We start from the raw sequence: 19,505 nt of genomic DNA, 5'->3' as shown, positions 1-19,505 counted from the left end.
TACTGCTCAATATTGGTTTCAAAATACTCCTGGTCTTGGTTGAAGATGAACTTCAGGATATACTTGACATCTTTGATTTTCGCATCTGGTAGATCAATCTTTTTGCCACAAAGTTTAGGCAAAACAAGTCGTTCAACAGCAGGGACAGCCGAAGTGTTGGGACACTTTTTAACCGAAGTACATTCTTGTGATATAGTAGCCATTTGCAAGTCTTCAGAGAAGGAAGTTTTGAACCAAACTCTCTTAGCGTTTTCCTGACGGAACTCAAGTTGTTTTAGCTATGAGTATGGTGCTAATGAGCACTCGTACAGCTTTACTGGCTTTTGAAAGTCAGAGAACTTTGACTGGGTCATTTGCAGGGCATTAAAAGGATGTATCCTTCTTACTTTGAGTAACTTCCTCACCAGATCTAGTGGGGAAAATAAATCAAGGTGCCTTAGCCTCCGCTCAATAGTGATATGCACAGCATCAATCTCCTGTAGACTCGTATGACCTGGCTCACAATACTTCATAACCACTTTTTCTAAGCGTGGAAATTTTCTTAAAACATCTTGGATGGTGAAGCTTATAATTGAGTTTTGGTTCTGGGACACAAGGGAGTCTGACTATGTAATTAACTGGCTGATATCAGGGTAAGTATCAAGAACTTTTCCCAGCATGGCCACTAATCCACTGGCTATTTCGTTTGCTCCACATCCAGCCTCAAAATCGGACCAAATGCAACAATATACCTCATTAATTTTCTCTCCAGTCCTTCTCTGGAGCGAAAGAATTGCCTTAAATTTGAATGTATAGAAAAATGAAAAAACATAACCTCGGGGTAGCGGGAAAACATTCTTCAGATAAAAACAAAGTAGAGGAATGGATAGGTTTGACCTGTCCACGTCACGTTCAATCTTGGTCTCAATTTAGCCTGATACTTGTCTTTTCCTTCCTTGATCCATTTCAATTCTATTCTCTTCACTTACACGTTTTTCCTAGCATACATCACATCGATCTGTTTTCCAAATATGAAATGACTAATTAAACTGCGTGTTGAACATCTCACGATACTTGAAATCACTAACATCGTTTCTTGCTAGTTCTCTGCGGTGTTCCTGATACAGTTCATACATTTTCCGAATGTTTAGATTTGCCTCCAAGAATTTTTTGGTAGACTTGGCTCGAATATAATGCGATTCAACGCACGGGAAATATTCAATATGCTTTATCACTAGTTCAATCTCCTCGTTACTAGTTTTGTTTCGAGGTACCTTTACTGCCTTTGGATTTGGCACTCCCATTGTAGCAACATTTGAATGTGGGTAGTAAACTCTTCTCTCTGAATTATCAAGAGTAGCCAAATAAAGTTTCTTGCCAATCCGACTTCTTTAGCAGCAAAATAGTATCGCAGTGTGCAACTTGCGCGTCTCCGCTTTTTTCTTGGTTTTAGTCTTGGTTGGAACGGTCTTAGTTGTTTTCAAATCACATTTTCTGCATGTTATTACTTAGTCTCCAGAAATCATCAAAAATCTTGTGTCTCTCTTCAGAGACCTGACTGCAATTATAATAACAATCCTTATAACAAACAACATTCTTCACTTTCTTCTCATTCCCATGCGTTTTCTCGTTGTTACTATTCATATATACAGTGCCAGAGTTTACTGCTGCCTTTACCTTTGTCTTGACCCAGTTCTTCATACCTGAATCTGGTCTTTTTACGTGAATTGAGATGATCCACTGTATTGCTTTGACTACTTAGATCTGGCTCAGTTGTTTCTTGTATAGGTTCAGCATTATTGGGTATCTCGAGGTGCTTCTGATTTCCTGCTGCCACTGAATCTGTTATAGCACTTGAACTAGAACAACAGCCAAAACGTACATTAACCTCCGTGAAGAAACCATAATCCACATTTTCTTGAAGAGCCTCAGCTACTTCCTGATCAGAGTCTTGGAAATTTAATTCTGAAAGGCTCCTTGCATCTAGCCTTTGAACTGCTTTTTTCTGAAGCGGAAGCTAGATCTTCCTCGCTAGAAAAAAAAAGAAAAAAAAACTATAGCTTAAGTCTTGAGTACACCAGTCAAAAAAGTTTCTACACAGCGGCGGATCCAGCCTTCCAATCTAGGAGGGAAATCTCTCGACAAAGAGGGGGGGATGTGTACGGAAGTTTTTCGGTAATTTTTAGTACACCTGTCGACCTATTTCAAATGTACAGATTCTATTTCATAAAATCCCTAAAACAGCGTTTAAAAGTGGAGTTTATAGTCCGTCTAGGGGAGGGGGGATATTAGTAATATTGTAATTGCAACACACTGTAAAGGAGAGTAAATTAAATCATTAAATTAATAACTTAATTAATAATTAAATTAATTAATATTAAATTAAATAATTAATTAAATCAATTAAATTAATTAATCATTAAATTAATAAGTAATGATTTTAATTTACATTTGAAAGTTCACACTGTAGTTAGATGGTTTTCAAGCACCTATATGTTGTGTGTGGGTCAGATTACTTAGATCTCTAAGGGTGTGTCCAGCCTTGGCAGCTGAACTTGTAGAAAGATCCAGATCTGTTGATTAACAGAGAGGCTGCTGCATTACAAGGAAACATTATCAAAATATGACCATAGACAAGATTTATTCTGACCACTGATATGCATCAAAAATCATAACAAATCAGGTATTTAATAATATCAGTTATACTGTATATATAATATATATAACATAATATATAATATACATTATACTCTTGGAATAAAATATTAGTCAATTTCACAAAAATGAGTTACCTGGATTCCTATAAATATTGTGCAGCTTGTGCAGATGTAAATAATGCCTGTTTGGGTCTCATTTTGAAACTTTTGAAACTAACAAATCTTTTCTTCTTCAAAAGTGAACGTTGACGGCGTTACGACAAAACGCCCATGTAATTTTCCTATATGAGATACGACGAAACCGTAAAACAAAACGGCAAAAATGTGAGATACGATAAATGAAAAATTTAAAATCGGAGCACTTCTAGTTGAGATACAACAGAATGGTCGACGGAATCGGATAGAGCAAAAATTTCACATTAGATCGCAGTCCTAACTCCACTTCACAAAAAAGTCGCAGATACGACAAAACCACTCTAAGGGGACGAACTAGTAAACCATACAAATTCCAAGATCTTCTGGCAAAATAGTTTATTCATACATCTCTAAAAATCTGTTACTTCTGAGGGACATAGCCACTTTGGCTACTTGCATTTTTTCTGTATTTTTTTCCGTCCATTGTTTCATAGAAAAATGCAGCCAGTGATAATAAGTTAACACCATGTATGAAAATTTCTTCAAAATTCTTCTGTGCAGTTCTTCAAAAAAATTAGTTCATTTTTAAAGTAATACATTTTGTTCTGTACCTTCGGGAAGAAATTCCTGGGGCAGATCTTCCTTTTATTTACAAAATAACTGATTTTTGTTATTACGAAATTGAGTTATAATATTGGTTATGGTAGTTATCAAGGTTGTTTATTTCTATTTTTTTTGCCACTCAATTATCAATTACTATTGTTTATTGGAAAACACGTAAAAACACTACAGAACGGCACCGAGCATATGATAAAAAGAAAAAAAAAAAACAATTTAGTACCAGAAGACCGAGTTTTGCTTGGTAGAAAGAAAGACGGTTTACTTTTCTCAGAACAACTTTAATTTCATTTATTTTATTTGCTGTTGAAAGTAAAGCGACTAGGGTATTGGACTTGTCTATATTTTAGACGTCATTAACAAGGAAAGTTGTTTTTCGAACATTAGTTTTCCCAGAAAAAAACGAATTTTCCCGAAGGTGTGACCTGTCTAGATCGTGTTTTCACACCAAAAGATGAACTATTATCTTATTATGAAGAGAATTATTAAATGAACAATGAATCTCAAAACGAAGCTGGGTGTTATTTTTCTAGTGCAACTCGCAGCATTTATTGTGAAGCAACTAGACATCCGATCTGAGACTTCAGATCGGATTCCTAGACTATCAATGAATAGACTAACAATGAATCTCCTCTATCTTATTATGAAGAAAATTATCAAATGAACAATGAATCTCAAAACGAAGCTGGGTGTTATTTTTCTGGTGCAACTCGTAGCATTTATTGTGAAGCAGGAATCCGATCTGAGACTTATTTCTTAGCTGTAAAACGGGCAAGACTTTCTCTAGAGAATCGGAACCAACTGATTTGTCAACAAATGAACTAATATCATTTTTATATAATCCTTATAAGGGGGGTTAATGTCAGATTTGCCTCTCACTCTCTGTCTTGGCTTTTTCTGCAATAAGCCATGGCCTGATGCCCACAACTATTCGATTTTAATTCAAAATATATCCGTTGTTTTTGAATTAAAATGAATAGTTGTGGGCATCAAGCCATGGCTAATTGTAGACTACATATATATATATATATATATATATATATATATATATATATATATATATATATATATATATATATATATATATATATATATATATATATATATATACACACATAATAAGGGTTTAAATTGTTTTAAATATCATGGAATAGGCTGTGAAAAAAAAATGTGGTTCTATCCATTTCTTTTCTTCCTCCAGATAATATGATTTCTCTTTATTATGCTTTTATTTTTCCTTGCCTTTCTTATTAATGCTCTGTCTGGGGCAGTACAAATAAATCTCTTCTCTACTCACTTCAAAGAGCCCAAAATAAGGTAGTGAAGGCTACTTTTCTTCTCCCTCGGCTTTCTAAAATAAATTGCGTTCTAAAACTCCTTCTTTATTTGCTCAAGATTTCCAACTTTCAGGGTTCTCTGATATCAGTTAGTAGACTATTTATGCCTCTCTTAATCTTTTTTTTTCACAAATGGTAGCATGACAATGGTAGTATGACAAAGAAAAATGGTATTATGACAATATTTAGAAAAAAATTCGTTCCATTTTCGACAAAATAAAATGATAGATAAATATATATAAATTTATTGCTTGTTTATTAATATAACATTGCTCTTTCTTTTTTTAGCGATGCGAAAAACATGGCGAGAGAGGTTCTTGAAACTCTAATATTAATTATCCAAACAGAAGGCAACATGTCAGAAGCGGACGCCCGGTCTTTTATCAAGAAAATGGAGGGTCAGAGGCGTTATGCGACAGACGTATGGAGTTAAATATGCTATTAGCCTTGATTTTGTTATTTAAGATGTTGGATTTATTCTTATACCTTTTTAAGTTTTGAATTTTAGGGATTTAAAATTCATGAATGTTCAATCGAAATCTTATTTTTATCTAAACATAGGACGTGTCTTCTGCCAATGATACAAATGTACGCCTAATGACAGGGATGCCAATTCACATTTTTTTTTTTTTTTTTTTTTTTTGAGGAGGTTAGAATTTTTCCAATTTTAATGAAGATACAGAAGAAAAAAAGGTATTTTTCAAAATTTAGGCAGGGAAAATTAGTCTTTTTTCGTTTTTTTTTTGCTAACAAAATGTGAGAAATGTGTTTTTCAGAATTTAAGTTGGAGGGGGCAACTGCTTCCTCCGCCCTGTCTAATTGGCAGCTCTGTTTTGGGTATTTTTTGACGTTTCTGTAAGTTTTTAAACTAAAACAGTTGGATCATATTTATGTGGATCAATATTTATTAGTAGCAATTGGGTTATGGACTTGTTTTTGTTTTATTGTCTGTGCTATCTTGCTATTATTTTAGTCATTACTATGTTGGATTATTTTGATATTTCTTTTAATCCACAATTTTGGATATCTTGTGTTTTTGGCTTTTGGATCAGTTGTATGGGGCTGTATAATTTTGTAAACAGTACTCTCTGTTCATTTGCTTGACATTCTTTTGTGTGTCTTTTTTGTCGAATCTTATCGTAAATTGTATGTCAACAGTTGAAGATTCACACATTTGGGTAGTGATCTTCACCCATTGTTGAACACTGATCGTAAATTGGGTGTCTTCAGTTGAAGATTCACACATTTGGGTAGTGATCTTCACCCATTGTTGAACACTGATCGTAAATTGGGTGTCTTCAGTTGAAGATTCACACATTTGGGTAGTGATCTTCACCCATTGTTAAACACTGATTGCAAAAACCATCATAAAAATTAAATAAAAAGGAAAGGAAAATACAATGGAAAAAACAAGATAATTCTGTAATCTAGCGCGAAAAATACATGTCATATTATTGATGAAAATCATTAAAACGATAAAAATGTAGAAAGACGCAGTAAATTACAGCCAGTGAAAAAGAGAGAAATGCATATGTTTCGGCGGGACCCTTTTTTCAAGATTCCCCCCCCCCCAAGTATCGACTGAGCAGCTTTACAATGTTGCAAATTTCAGATGGAAAGCTAAGCCTGCTTCGCTTTGCTGCTCACGAGGTTGCTGCTTCGCTAGCAACCTCGTGATTAACTCCCTTTAAGCTCCACTCTTATATTTTCTATTCTATTTGCTTTCAAATTTAGGCAATTCTTTCCTTTTTACGGATATTGGCTGAGCAGATTTGCACTAGTCTTGGATTTCATATGGCTAGCAATCGTGCGAATAATGGTCTTTATTCCTCACTGTTCCATGTAAGGGATGTTGTAGAAGAAATAACATTAAATCTGCCAAATTGGAATGGTAATCCCGGTCTCCATTTCGTAAGATTGGATTTTTCTATTTTTAAATGGAGATAGGGTTTTGGCTCTCAGTTAAGATGATTGCGATTCCAAAAATACGCAAACTAACTTTTCAAAAGTGTATAGTGCAAGAATTATAGGTAAATTATAGGAATTATATAGAATTATAAAAAGCACATTAATGAGCTTAATTACAATTTATCTTCATTATTGCAACAAAATTAGCCTTCAACTTAAACAGAGAGAAACTTTAAGCTCTGTTTCTGAAAATGTGAGTGGCCACCTCTAGGGCTCGGTAATATGGCTCATTAATTGGTTTTTCAGTTTTCGCTCTGACATTCCTTTTGATTCAGTTGATAGAAATCTTAGAATTTTAAGAGTTAGTTACTTCTATGAGAATTTATATGGTCATTGGATGAAGATATTAAATTTCTTTTATTGTTGTACAAAGTCTTGTGTAACTGCTTAGATAGATCGCCAAAATAGTTTCATTTACTACCAATCCTTCCAGTGGTGCCGACTGGGGGTGGGGTCCTCCTTAATTTTTATCCCTCCCCACTTTTTCAGAAATTCTTTTTGTGGTATTTCCATTGGCAAATACCCTTTTTGGTATTTTCATTGAGAAAAATCGAAAATTAACAACCTCCGCCTCTCTAGACTGCCCCCTCTCAACATTTTTGTGAATTGGTGCCACTGAAGCCCTTAATATGCAAGATGCTTTGGTGGATCCAGGAGTCGGTAATTGGCTGGAAAAATTTGGTCATTTTTTCCGTGCAGGGTAAGGTTTTGTACCTAGAATTATTGTTTCTATTTACCCCTGAATTTCCTGGAACTTCCCCAAATGCAAAATCCCCCCCCCCCAAAAAAAAATCAAAGCCTGAAAAATCAATAATTTTTACGAGATCAATCAAATTTATTGCGACAATTTTTAAATTGGTTGGTTTGACCAAAAATTTGGTATGTTTGCACAATTTAGGCAATTTTTTTAGCAAAAATTTGACAACGATGTCTGATGCTCATTTTTAGAAGTAGACTGAAAAACTACTCAAAAACTAGCAGATGGTTGATGTTCTAACAGAAAAAGGTTCGATAAAATCTTTCTTACACTGTTAGTCGAATAGCGTTTTGCTTGATTCAATGAGAAAATTCCTTCTTTTTCTTCTGAAGAACGCTCCTCGAGTCTAGATAAGACTTCTTTGATCTCCAAAGGGTTTTTGGGGGAATTCTTGACTTCTTTTTGCGGTGAATTAACCAAAGTGAGAGGTTCTTAGGATTGGGCTAACTCTAGAGGAATTTCTCGCGAAGGGAGGTTTCTTGGGAGAATTTCCATATGGGGGGAGGATATCCAGTGGGGATAGACTGTTTTTGGGGAAATTTTCTACGGGTGAAGTATTTTCTGCGGAGGAGTTCTTTGCAAGAGAGAATTTTTTCGGGGGAAGAATTGTCTGCGGATTGAAATTTTCAGGGAAAGGGGGGGGGGGAGAAATTCTTCGGTTGAAAGAATTTTATGTGCAGGGTAGAATTTTTGAGGGATGGATATTCCAGAGGGGAGGCGCCTTAGATTTATTTATTTAGATATAGCAGCAATGCTTTATGCTTAAGCTGGATCAAATGAGCAAACTAGTCAAATGAAGCTTCAAATGTTTATTGTTTGAATTTTGCACGTGCTTATTGACGAACGTGCTATCGAGCAGAATTGCTTAGAACTGGGTGTATTGTTTTTTCATCCCTTTAAACTCGACATTTCTTTAAACTTTATCATCCCGGGAGATATAGTTATCATAGACCTTAGTTCCTCCAGGGAAAGGTGTGGCACATAGGGCATCAATAAAGCCTTGACAGACGTCCTAGAGCGGAGCAGCAGCAGCCGTGACGTCCTCCCACTGTGGCTGTAACGACAGCTCAGCACTTCGCAGATCTCGGTCGTACCGTCTCCGGAGGGTGTGTTTCGGTCACTCTCTTTTTCGCCCACCCTTGGGTTGCTACTCGTAGACACCATTCGGAAGACGGTCTCTTGACATTTGGAGGACATGACCAAGATGGGTCCATCTTCTCTGCTTCAGGAGATCAGTGACCTGTTCGTTTGCAGACCACTACGTTCGTGACCATGTCCTGCCACGAAATGTTAAGGACTCGTCAAAGGGAGACATTTTCAAATGTTAGGATACGTTTTCCAGCTGGACATTCAGCTTCCAGCATTCACTTGCATAAAGGAGAATGGACAAGACACTGCTATTCAACAGAAGGGGCTTTAGACGCAAAGAGTATTTTTAGCTTCGCCATACTGGTTTCAGTTTGTTGAATGCTGATGCTGCTTGTCCAGTTCTTCTTTTTATCTGTTGACCATTCCACCATCATATTCAATCCTCTATGCCTATGATAGTTATCATAGACTTCCTTTGAATTATTCTGAAAGAGAGGATTTTTCAAAATTTTGATAGGGTGTCTTTGGGAGGAGGAGAGATAAAATTATTGCCGGAGGTGATCATATCAGTCGCATACACATAGTTATTTGACTTTGACGGTTTCAAACAGTATGGATATTCCAAAACCCTGATCAGATGTCTTTTAGGAAAAAGGGCGCTCGATGCCCTCTGATCACTTTTGATTTCTAAAAAGGGCACTAGAATTTTCAATATTCAATCGAAGTAGCTCTCTGAGATTTCTACGAGAACTCTTTTGATACGAAGTGGCCCGAAAAAAAATTGTTAAAGCATTTACTATATTGTCCTATATTATGGGCAACACGATTGTGTTGCCTGTAATTTCTATGCAGCGACATTTTTAGGCGTAACCAAAGCACACATAGGTATAGAGTATACTTATGAATGCTAAAAAATAATAGCCTTGGATTATATTCACCAAAGACTATATCTTCTTTTTTTTCATTCATCGAAATAAGAATTGAAATAATTTTGTTTTCATTGAAACTAGTTCTAAAACAAATAATAATTGTTATCTATCTGAAATTTGTAATTCTGTAGAGTATCCTGAGAGTTACTTAAAGTATGTCAATGAACCTTACGAATAGTATTTTTGAACAGTTTCAGTATTTGAACAGTATTTCAACAGTATCAGTATTTCAGTATTTCAGTATTTCAACAGTAACAGTATCAGTATTTCAACAGTTTTGAACAGAGCAGTATTTTTGAACAGTTTCTACTTTTTTTATCGAATTAATACTTTCTTACGAAATCAATAAATTCTAAACAATTATTGATATGACCTAAATCTCAAGAATTTATTTTATCAAGCAACTAAAATTTCACCAAGGGCCTTGACATATAAGGGCCACAAAATCGTCATCAAGACATGCGGACTCAATAAATAGATTTTTTATCAAATAAAAGCAGGAGTAACATTTAACTTAAACAAACAGAAATTATTACTTTTATAAGGGGCGTATATTTTATAAGCGTATATTACGCTCTTTACGCTATAGATTTTTTTAAGAGCTATTAAAAAAGCTTAGTCTTCCAATGAAACATCGCTTGTGTTTTAGGAGTCATAAATAATTGGAACAAAGTCAAACTTCAACGTAAAAAGTATGAGTAGGTACATGACACCACTTCTTTTGACATAATACCTTTACGTAATACTTGAAAAAACCTATCGTAAATGGATTCGGTAGACTGTTTCGACAGAAACACGTTATTTAAAGTAAAACGAAATGAATACATGAGGTTTTTGCCTTTTTCTTGCTTTCATTTATATTTTTAATGAGGCACCAAAAAGAATATTTTAGGGTTTCGGATAACTTTCGCAAACTACTCCGGTGAGTTTGTGAACCCAGCTGTTTTAAAATTCTTGCTATTTGCTGTGAAAACTTAACGAAAGATACATGCAAACAGGGGTGCCAGTTCACTAAAGTGTACTGGGTGTGAATTTTACAATTGTTTTAAAGGTAGATAGAAATCAAAGTAAATTTTTGGGAAGGATCAGTCATCCTTCGAGACCTGCTTTTCGTATTATATTCTAAAATGTATTACATCTTTCTATCTACATTCTTAAATATACTAAAATTACAGTGTTCCAAAATTAAAATGAGTAGTGATGCTATACCAGGAAACATTAATACGTCACAGGAATACCTTATTAGCATAACCCTATTAGCACAAAATTTGCGCAACCAGTTACTTCAAACAAGAACTTGCAATATTTAAACAGGAACATAATTTTTGTATTCAGTTCATACTATTTAGTAGGAACGAGCACAATGAATTTCGGAAACTCGTTCTTTGACACAATTTCTTTTTGTATAAAGGTATTTGTGGATGAGAGAAATGTATTATTATTTATCCGACGATTTGATCATTATTAACAAACGATCTTCAAATGTAAGTAATTTCGATTCATAATCAATTAGAATTCTAATGCCTTACCTTTTTAATTATCCATTAGGGAGTCCATATTTTATCATTGGACAAACTTTATAAATCCACAGTTTCCTAGTCCCCATACGAATTTTGTGTTTCAAGTCTCTAGAAAAGTCACTAGTCATTTTCAAATCTCTAGAAAAATCGCGCTAATTTATTGCTGATAAAAACAACAATTATAACGCTGTCAATTACAAAAACCAACAACAAAAATAAATTAAAGGAAAGAAAAACTTTAAAATATAAAATCACATAAAATCTTTGAGAAAATATTTTTCTTCGAATAAAAACAGTGATACAGATAATAATATCAAAGCACCTAATATTTTTACAGATCCATTTCGCCGTAAATAATATATATATACGATTATTCAAGCTAAATGACAAACCAAGGGAAAAAATCAGGGAGGTGACCCCGTTGCCCGATCTTCTGAAATCCTAAATTTCCCGATTTTCTGCACAATTTTCCCCGCTTATTCTCATACTTTTTTTGTAAAATTCCCACCCCCTAAAAAATTTACTTTCTAAGCATTATATTATTTTACAAATATTTATTTTACGTCCCATAGTTGATGGGAGGTTTTTTATCAATTACTGAAGATCGCTTAAATCAATTACAATCTAAAAAATGCAATATTTTTGCCTATATGAAGAACTTAAAATACAATGATAAGGCAAGGAAAAAAGAAATTATGTTTCGCAAAAAAAAGAACTGTATGTGAGATTAGTCCATGTTCTGGAAATTTGAAATTTCCGCCGAGAAAACGTTCCTTTTATCTTAAAATACTAGCTTATCGTTAATACATAGAAGCTTTTAAAACACGAGAAGGAAACAGAACATCTGTCCACCCTTTAAATTAGGGGCATTTACTAGTTTTGTAAGGATCCGGACTTGGAAAGGACAAAATAGCGGAAAAAGTGTAATTTTTACCAAAGGTTCTGTTTTGAGCAAAAAGTGTTAAAACAGCTCATCTGTACTACGCGTGGCAACGCTGAATTTCTCATCTAATCGAAAAAATATTATCATCAAGGCCGTATCCATGGGAGGGGCTAGGGAGTTTGACCCTCCCTCTAAATTTTTCTTTGACTCGCACAAACATGACAAAACCGAACGTAAACAAATTCTTGATGCGTTTTTCAAGTTTTTTTTTGTAAACCGACTCTCTCCCTCCCACCAAAAAAGAATCGTGAACATGGCCCTGATCAGCATCTTAATTTACTTTTGTGGAAGTACCGAGGGCAGTGAAACTAAAAACTCAGTGAAAATCTATAGGCTAGGTGGAAACTTACATAACCACATATGTCTAAAAAAAAATAGGAAAAATCAAAATCGGGAAATTCAGTTTGAATGAAAAGACCTCCATATACAGTTTTTGGAAGTGGTAGACGCTAAAATGAAGAAAAAAAGAAGCAGATTAGAACCAAATAGCTTAAAAAGACGTAATTGTTTTTGAATATATTTGGATTCTAAATATTTGCAATTGTACAGACCAAAAGCTAATTTAATTAATTAGTCAAATTAATAACCAAAGCTAATAGTAATAACTAAAAGCTACAGAATTTGTCAAATTTAACAGATTAGTTTTACTTGTTTATTTTAACGAAAAAGCCTTAAAAATTGTGTGCTAATTACGAGCTATTTTAACTACAATAGATTATTAACTAAAGATAATATTAATAACTAAAAGATAATGAATTTGCCAAACTTAACTGATTATTTTACTTGTTTATTTTGACGAAAAGGCCTTTGAAAGTTTGAGCTAATTATGAGCTATTTTAACTATTATAAATTAGTAACTAAAGCTAATAGTAATAACTAAAAGCCAATGAATTCGTCAAACTTAACTGATTGATTTTATTAATTATTTTTGACGAAAAAGCCTTAAAAAGTGTATGCTAATCATGAGCTAATTTGACTATTACAAATTAGTAACTATGGCTAATAGCTATAACTAAAAGTTAGTGAATTTGTCAAACTTAACTGACTGGTCTTACTTATTTATTTTGACGAAAAATTCTTAAAAAGTGTGTGCTAATAATGAGCTAATTCAACTTTTACAAATTAGTAACTAAAGCTAATAGTAATAACTAAAAGCTAGTATGTTCGTTAAACTTATTTGATTGGTTTACTTATTTATTGGTTTTACTTAATTAGGAGTTCAATTTTAATGAAAATACCTCCATATACAGTTTTTGGAAGTGGCGGACGCTAAAATGAAGAGAAAAAAAAGAAACATGAATGAACAATCAGGAATTAAAAACTAAAAACATAAATAGCACAAAACAGCTTAAAAAGACGTAATTGCCCTTGATCTAAATTTAACTATTACAAATTAGCAACTAAAGCTAATAGTAATAACTAAAGGCTAGTAAATTTGTCAAACTTAACTGATTAGCTTTACTTATTTATTTTGACGAAAAAGTCTTAAAAACGTTATAAACATGAAAATACGAAAAATAAAATCTTAGAAAGATATGGTTTTCAGACACAAACAGATCTAGGATGAATCCAGGGGGAAACGAAGTGTTTTTTTTTTTTTTTGGCGTCCTTGGTACTTCAAGTAGGTTTGATAATTTTAAGTTTGTGGGTATTTGAACTTTTGAAGATCTAAAACCAAAGAGCGTGGACAACTCAGAAAGAGTGGAAACTGGCACTAGTGGCGGCAAAGAACCACCAACACTATCTTGCGTTTGGCGACACTTGACATTTTTCATCCTTTGTTATCATTTTTCTGTCAAGAACTGAAATTTCACCCACTGAATTATTACTTATTATTACGCTGAAAAGACTGCGAAGTACCGTAAAGACTAGATGGTGTTGAGATTTTTTTGTCAGCACTAGCGCCAGTTTTTAGTCTTGCATGTCACCCATACTCTCTGACCTAAAACATCAAAAACAACTACTGAAGCTTAGAGAGAAGAGCGACAAATCAACGAGTAGAACGTAATCGATGCAGTTTCATAAAAAATATAAAACAATAAACACAATGATCAAAGACGTTTTTTAACTTACGAAACAAAGAAAACAAGTTTTTAGTACAAAATCCATTAAAACCGGGTAAGCTTCACATACAGGGCCCCCTTTGTGTTCTACCTTTAACAGCCAACATTGAAAAAAAGTAGCACGAAAAAGCAACGTAAAATGGCAAAAAAGTTGAACTTAGTATATATACCAAAACCAAGAATCTGCATTTTCTGAGTTCTTGGACCACAAAGCGCCGATTTTTTTGTTATTTTATATTTTCAGGCGAAAAAGAAATTATCAGGCGATATTAAAAAATACACTAAATTTCTTTATAGAAAGTTCTTTAATTTCTCAATATATTTACTGAACCAATTCAATGAAATTAAATTAGAAACTATAATTAGAAATTAAATAAGGCAAAAGATTATTATTATATTTTCAAGCAAAAAAGAAATTTTCAGGCGAAATTAGAAATTAAATTAATTAAATTTCTTTATAGAAATTTCTTTGATTTCTCAATATTTTTACTGAATTAATTCAACAAAATTAAATTACAAATTATAATTTGAAAATAATGACGAAGACCATACTGCCTTTCCATATACAAATACAGATGAGAGAGTAATGAGGACTTTTTTTTCCCAAGACAGTGAATGAACAAAACCTATCTGAATATTTCGGCCCTATATCTAAGGGCCGTCTCCAGCAAAGAAAAAAAATATAAAACAAAAAGCACTTATAATAAAAGTTCATGGTTAAAAATCCGTTTATGAACTAGCCTTGACATCTTTACTTCTTAACGAAAGTTCAGCCAGAAAAGGGATTTTTAACCAAGAACTTTTATTGTAAGTTTTTTTTTGTGTTATGTTTTTTATTATTTTCTTTGCTGAAGACAGCCCTTAGATATAGGGCCGAAATATTCAAATAGGTTTTGTTCATTCTCATTATTCTCCCTTCTGTATTTGTATTATAATTAAAAATTAAATCAGGCGAAAGATTATTATTATATTTTCAGGCGAAAAAGAGAAAGAAGCAGAATTCCGTCAATATTCTGAAGTCTGAATTTTCTGAAATCCTTTTCCTTCTGCAAGTAGACACACTGTTATTCCAATATGTCCCTGATAAGTTTGAATAAAGAAAACCAAAGAAATCTGTTTATCCCTATAGATACAAGGTTAAATCTTAGAAAATATAGCAATAAAAAAAATATGACCTCCCCATTGCACTTATCGTGTCAAGCTTATGAATAGATAATGCCCTCACCCCCAGATTTTGAAAATATCCTTTTTGTAGCTTTTTTGGAAATTGAAGATCCTTACACCCTCCCTCGTTAATTTTTTTTAATTAGTTCTACTGGTGGGAGCCATCTAACGATTTCCATCCTTAACTAAAAAGCAAGCTTCATAATTCTCATCCTTAAAATATGTAACTCTGCCCAGTTAAGAATCTAAGATGTCGTAATGAAAAAACAAACAAAACATTGATTTTATAAAAAAATGCTTTTATTAAATTTTTGATATTTGGGCCAATTACCTAAAAAGCAAGCTTCATAGTTCTCATCTCTGCCCAGTTAAAGATCTAAGACGTCACGATGAAAAAACAAACAAAAAACTAATTTTATGAAAAAATGCTTGTATTAAATTTTTGATATTTGGGCCAATTTTCGAGCTAATTTTCTTTCCCTGGTAAAATTTATAATTTTCGATATATGAAGCTGAATATAAAACAGTTCAAAGAATTTGACGAATATAAGAAAATAGAAGTCAGAGGTCAATTCTAATAATCAAACACATTTCCAATAATCCATTTTCAAATTACGTAAAATCACACGTAATTCGTGTACATGACGATAAAACGCGATACACCATTTCGATATATATAACAAAAAAAAAAAATTGACGATAATTAGTCTAGTCAAAGCGAAAAGATTTATACATGGCGTCGTCAACTAATATTTCCACCGTTGCCAAGTTTTCCGGAGTTAACCCAAATTCTTCCGTCTAAGAATTATAGTCTCAACAATCTCTGCGAAAATTTGAGTCTTGTAAAAGCACACAAGTTCAAACAAAATTCAAAAATAGACTCATGGTAGATTTTGACCTTATGTATTTGCTTTCAGGGGTGTACCCAGGGTGGAGGGAAGGCTACCGGGTTTGAACCCCCCAGAATATTTCTTCAACTCCTAAAGTAGTATCGAAAATGGAGATAAAAGCCCTTATTTTTTACAGATTTAGATATTTTGCTGATTTTTTGTAAGGTTGATTTAGGTGAAATTTTGGGAAACCCAATTTTCTTTCTAAGAAATTTGGAAAACCCGGGAGAATCCATGGACAGTGGAAACACGGTTATCAATCTAAATTTAACAACTCCCAACTTCACTGGTTCTTATATTACATTCAAATAGCAATAGAAAAAAAGAACATTTGTCGGTAAGATCCTAGTTTAACAGCTTTTTGTTATCTTCGAAAGGAGTTGACTCAGTTGAATGAAATTCAGGAACGCGTTCAGAGCATTAACAATGTCCTGGAAAGATATTTTGAAGCATCTACCTCCACTCTTACCCCCTCCAGAGGGCACTGGCCCTCAATGACCTATAAGTCATTTGATCCCTTCTCAACCCCAAATTACAAGGCCTTGAAGATCTGTAGAATTTGTCTTTAATTTAGGAAAGAAAAACCCTTGACAATGCTAAAATATTTAATTGCATTAAACAAAAAATGAAGCCAATGAAAAATGAAAACCAAACAAATAAAGGCATAATGTTTTTTTTTGGCAAAATTCAGACAGATACAATCTTCTCTATCCTAGAAATAAGGAAATAATGGAGATAGCTACTTTCCCACGGAATATTTTTAGCCCTAGGTACATTCCTGAAAGGTTCATTTACCCAGCTCAACCACTTTCCAGGATGGCAGAAATGCCCTTAAACTAGAATTTTACCAATTTATTTGCCCCAAACGCAGCTAAGGCAACACATTTTGTTATCTAAAATAGGGCAACGGCCCAAAAATACTTCATTCCTTTGGCTATCCCTTAACCAATCGGTTTAGTAAAATAACCGGTACAATTCCTGATTGGTTATCATAGTCATGACATGTGTCTCATAATAGCTCAAAAATCAAATGAGGGTAATTAGTGTCATTTCTAACTGATTTATCTTTTACTGACATCATAATTAGAGGCAAAATTAGGATTTAAAGAAAAATCTGATGCCGTCTATGATTGGTCAAAATGACAAAGCTTTAAACAAACCGATGACAAATTAGGACAACCAGTGTCATTACTGATTGATTACTTTGTCACTTGTATCACGGGGCAGAACTGAAGGACCAAGTCCTTCCGTCCCCTAACAGCCAATCAGCACTAAGGAAGTTTCCTATATGCCAATCAGCACTAAGCAACGTCATTTCACTTGATTAAGTTAATTTACACCGAAATTTCATAATTCGTTTCACGTGAAGCTGATCTTGAGTACTGATTCATTTCATTGTTTTGTGACTCGTGCAGCATGTGTTCAGGGGTTCGAGCACCTTGTCTCCTTGAATCTAAGTACCACTGTCCTCTTGGGAGGGATTGTTCATTGGGTCGAGTAATTCGCAGAGGGGGTCGGTAAGATTTACTGTTTACAACTTCCACAGGGGATAATTGGTCCTTCCATGTGTATAATCCACGCTGAGGAGAACCTGGAAAAGAGAAGTCAATTAGCTGGGTATTTCGGTATTAGCTGGGTATACGAAGACTTAGGGAGTCAACAGAAACTAGAAATCAGTCGAAAAAAGCATTTTACCTTCAGAACCACTCACTCACAAAACAATTTTAAGGGACAGGAGACAACCTTGGGAGGGTTACCTCCCTCAGGCAACTGAAGGGCTTACTTTTGGAATCTTAAAAAAAAATACAAGGAGTCGATGTACTAGGATACATTTCTGAAAAAGTCAAAGGGCGCCGGAGAATTTTTTCACGAAATAATATTATTGCTGTTTCTCAAAATAATATTTTTTTTTTTTATCAAAATTACCTTTTAACTCACAAAAATATATTTTGGGGGTGGCAACTTTTGGAAGGTTTCCTCACCCCAGGCAACTGTGGTGCTTACTTCGAAATCCAAAAAGAAGTCAAGGAGTCGATTTACTAGGATATATTTCCGGAGAAGTATAAAGTATACCAGGGAACTAGAAACCATTTGACAACAACCTTTTTCCTTCAGAGGAAAAAGTTTTTCCTTTTTTCCAACTGCTAAGGTAGCTTTTGGAAGGTTGCCTCCTCCCAGGCAACCATGGAGATTATTTTTTGAATCTGATAAAAAAAAACATAGGGAGTCGATACTTTTCAAGAGAAATACCAAGGAATTTATTACATCTATTCAAAGTATTTCTGAAGTCATTCATTTGAAAATGTTGGAAAAAATTGACTGCGGAAAAAAATATTCCAATGAAAAATTCGATCACTGCCAGAGTAGGTCCCATGTCCTTCCGATTAGTAGTCCAACGCGATATCCACCGTGCTAAGCAGCAAACATTAATAAAGGAAACAAATGATAAGAAACATATGCGTTACTATACGTTGTAACGTCATTCACATTAAAAATGTTTTTTTTTAATTCTTCTAAAAATTAAAGCTCGAAATTAATTTTCCCATAGCCGTGATCTATCGCAACCATGTTTTTTTTTTCACACCGGACAATGTTAATATGCCCCGTTAAAAAAGTGTTTTTTCCAAGAAAAACATATACAAATGATAATTACAATTATAGCTCGTTTAATTGAATAGAGTGCCGGGAGCCTGGCGGCTTCGAGCTGGCGGCTTCGACCCCGGGCTTCCGGCACTTGGTAAAAGGCAGGGTTGCAAATACTGATTCTCGTTGTTGCTTGTTTTCTAGATGCAGATAATGGAAACTTCTTCTTGATGTTATGGCGTCAGGTTAGGTTCAATACAACCACCCAGGGAAAAATACAAATTCTCCCTTGAACTTGTGACCTATTTACATCTTTTTGCTACCAGACATATTAATATGCTAATTTTAAGAAAATGCTAGTTTTTTTTACAAGCTATAAGGCAAATCGGCAAAAATTTCTTTCTTTCTATCTCATAATCAATAGAAGTTTTACTTTTTACGTCATTTACGGTTATGACGTGCTCATCATCTCGTATACGAAAATGTAGTTTTTCGTAAAAAATCGTTTCATTTTGAATATTATTTTTGTTAATTATAAAAGCACATAGATTTAGAAATTTCTTTAAAATGAGCCATTAAATAGCTCTCAATGATGTTCCAGTGCTTAGCTAGCTGCAGAGGGAAAAACAAAAAAAAGCATGCTTTCAATGTAGAACATCGTATTATATATATATATATATATATATATATATATATATATATATATATATATATATATATATATATATATATATATATATATATATAATATATATATATATATATATATATATATATATTTATATATATATATATATATATATATATATATATATATATATATATATATATATATAGCAGTTTTCCAGAAAAATTAAAATTAACACACAACTA

General features: G+C 33.6%; 2 protein-coding genes across 7 annotated transcripts in view; one reads left to right on the top strand and one right to left on the bottom strand.

Moving 5' to 3' along the window:
• Positions 1-5,348, top strand: part of LOC136025880 (NADPH--cytochrome P450 reductase-like) — a 116,208-nt gene extending 110,860 nt beyond the window's left edge. The window contains exon 14 of the mRNA XM_065701921.1: positions 5,015-5,348. Within this exon, the coding sequence (XP_065557993.1) occupies positions 5,015-5,159 (145 nt within the window). The 3' untranslated portion in view covers positions 5,160-5,348. The remainder of the gene's footprint in view (positions 1-5,014) is intronic.
• A 5,778-nt stretch (positions 5,349-11,126) lies between these two features.
• The window catches only part of LOC136025881 (palmitoyltransferase ZDHHC8-like), a 116,177-nt gene continuing 107,798 nt past the window's right edge, over positions 11,127-19,505 (bottom strand). Inside the window, exon 10 of one of the 6 annotated variants that reach the window (XM_065701925.1) lies at positions 11,127-17,640. In XM_065701925.1, coding sequence (XP_065557997.1) covers positions 17,384-17,640 — 257 coding nt within the window. In that variant the 3' untranslated portion in view covers positions 11,127-17,383. The remainder of the gene's footprint in view (positions 17,641-19,505) is intronic. The other 5 variants (XM_065701924.1, XM_065701922.1, XM_065701927.1 and 2 more) reach the window with 5 other exon arrangements.

The sequence above is a fragment of the Artemia franciscana genome, chromosome 4 (assembly GCF_032884065.1).
Source record: "Artemia franciscana chromosome 4, ASM3288406v1, whole genome shotgun sequence".
Classification (NCBI taxonomy): Eukaryota; Metazoa; Arthropoda; class Branchiopoda; order Anostraca; family Artemiidae; genus Artemia; species Artemia franciscana.
This window is presented reverse-complemented; position numbering and strand designations above follow the sequence as displayed.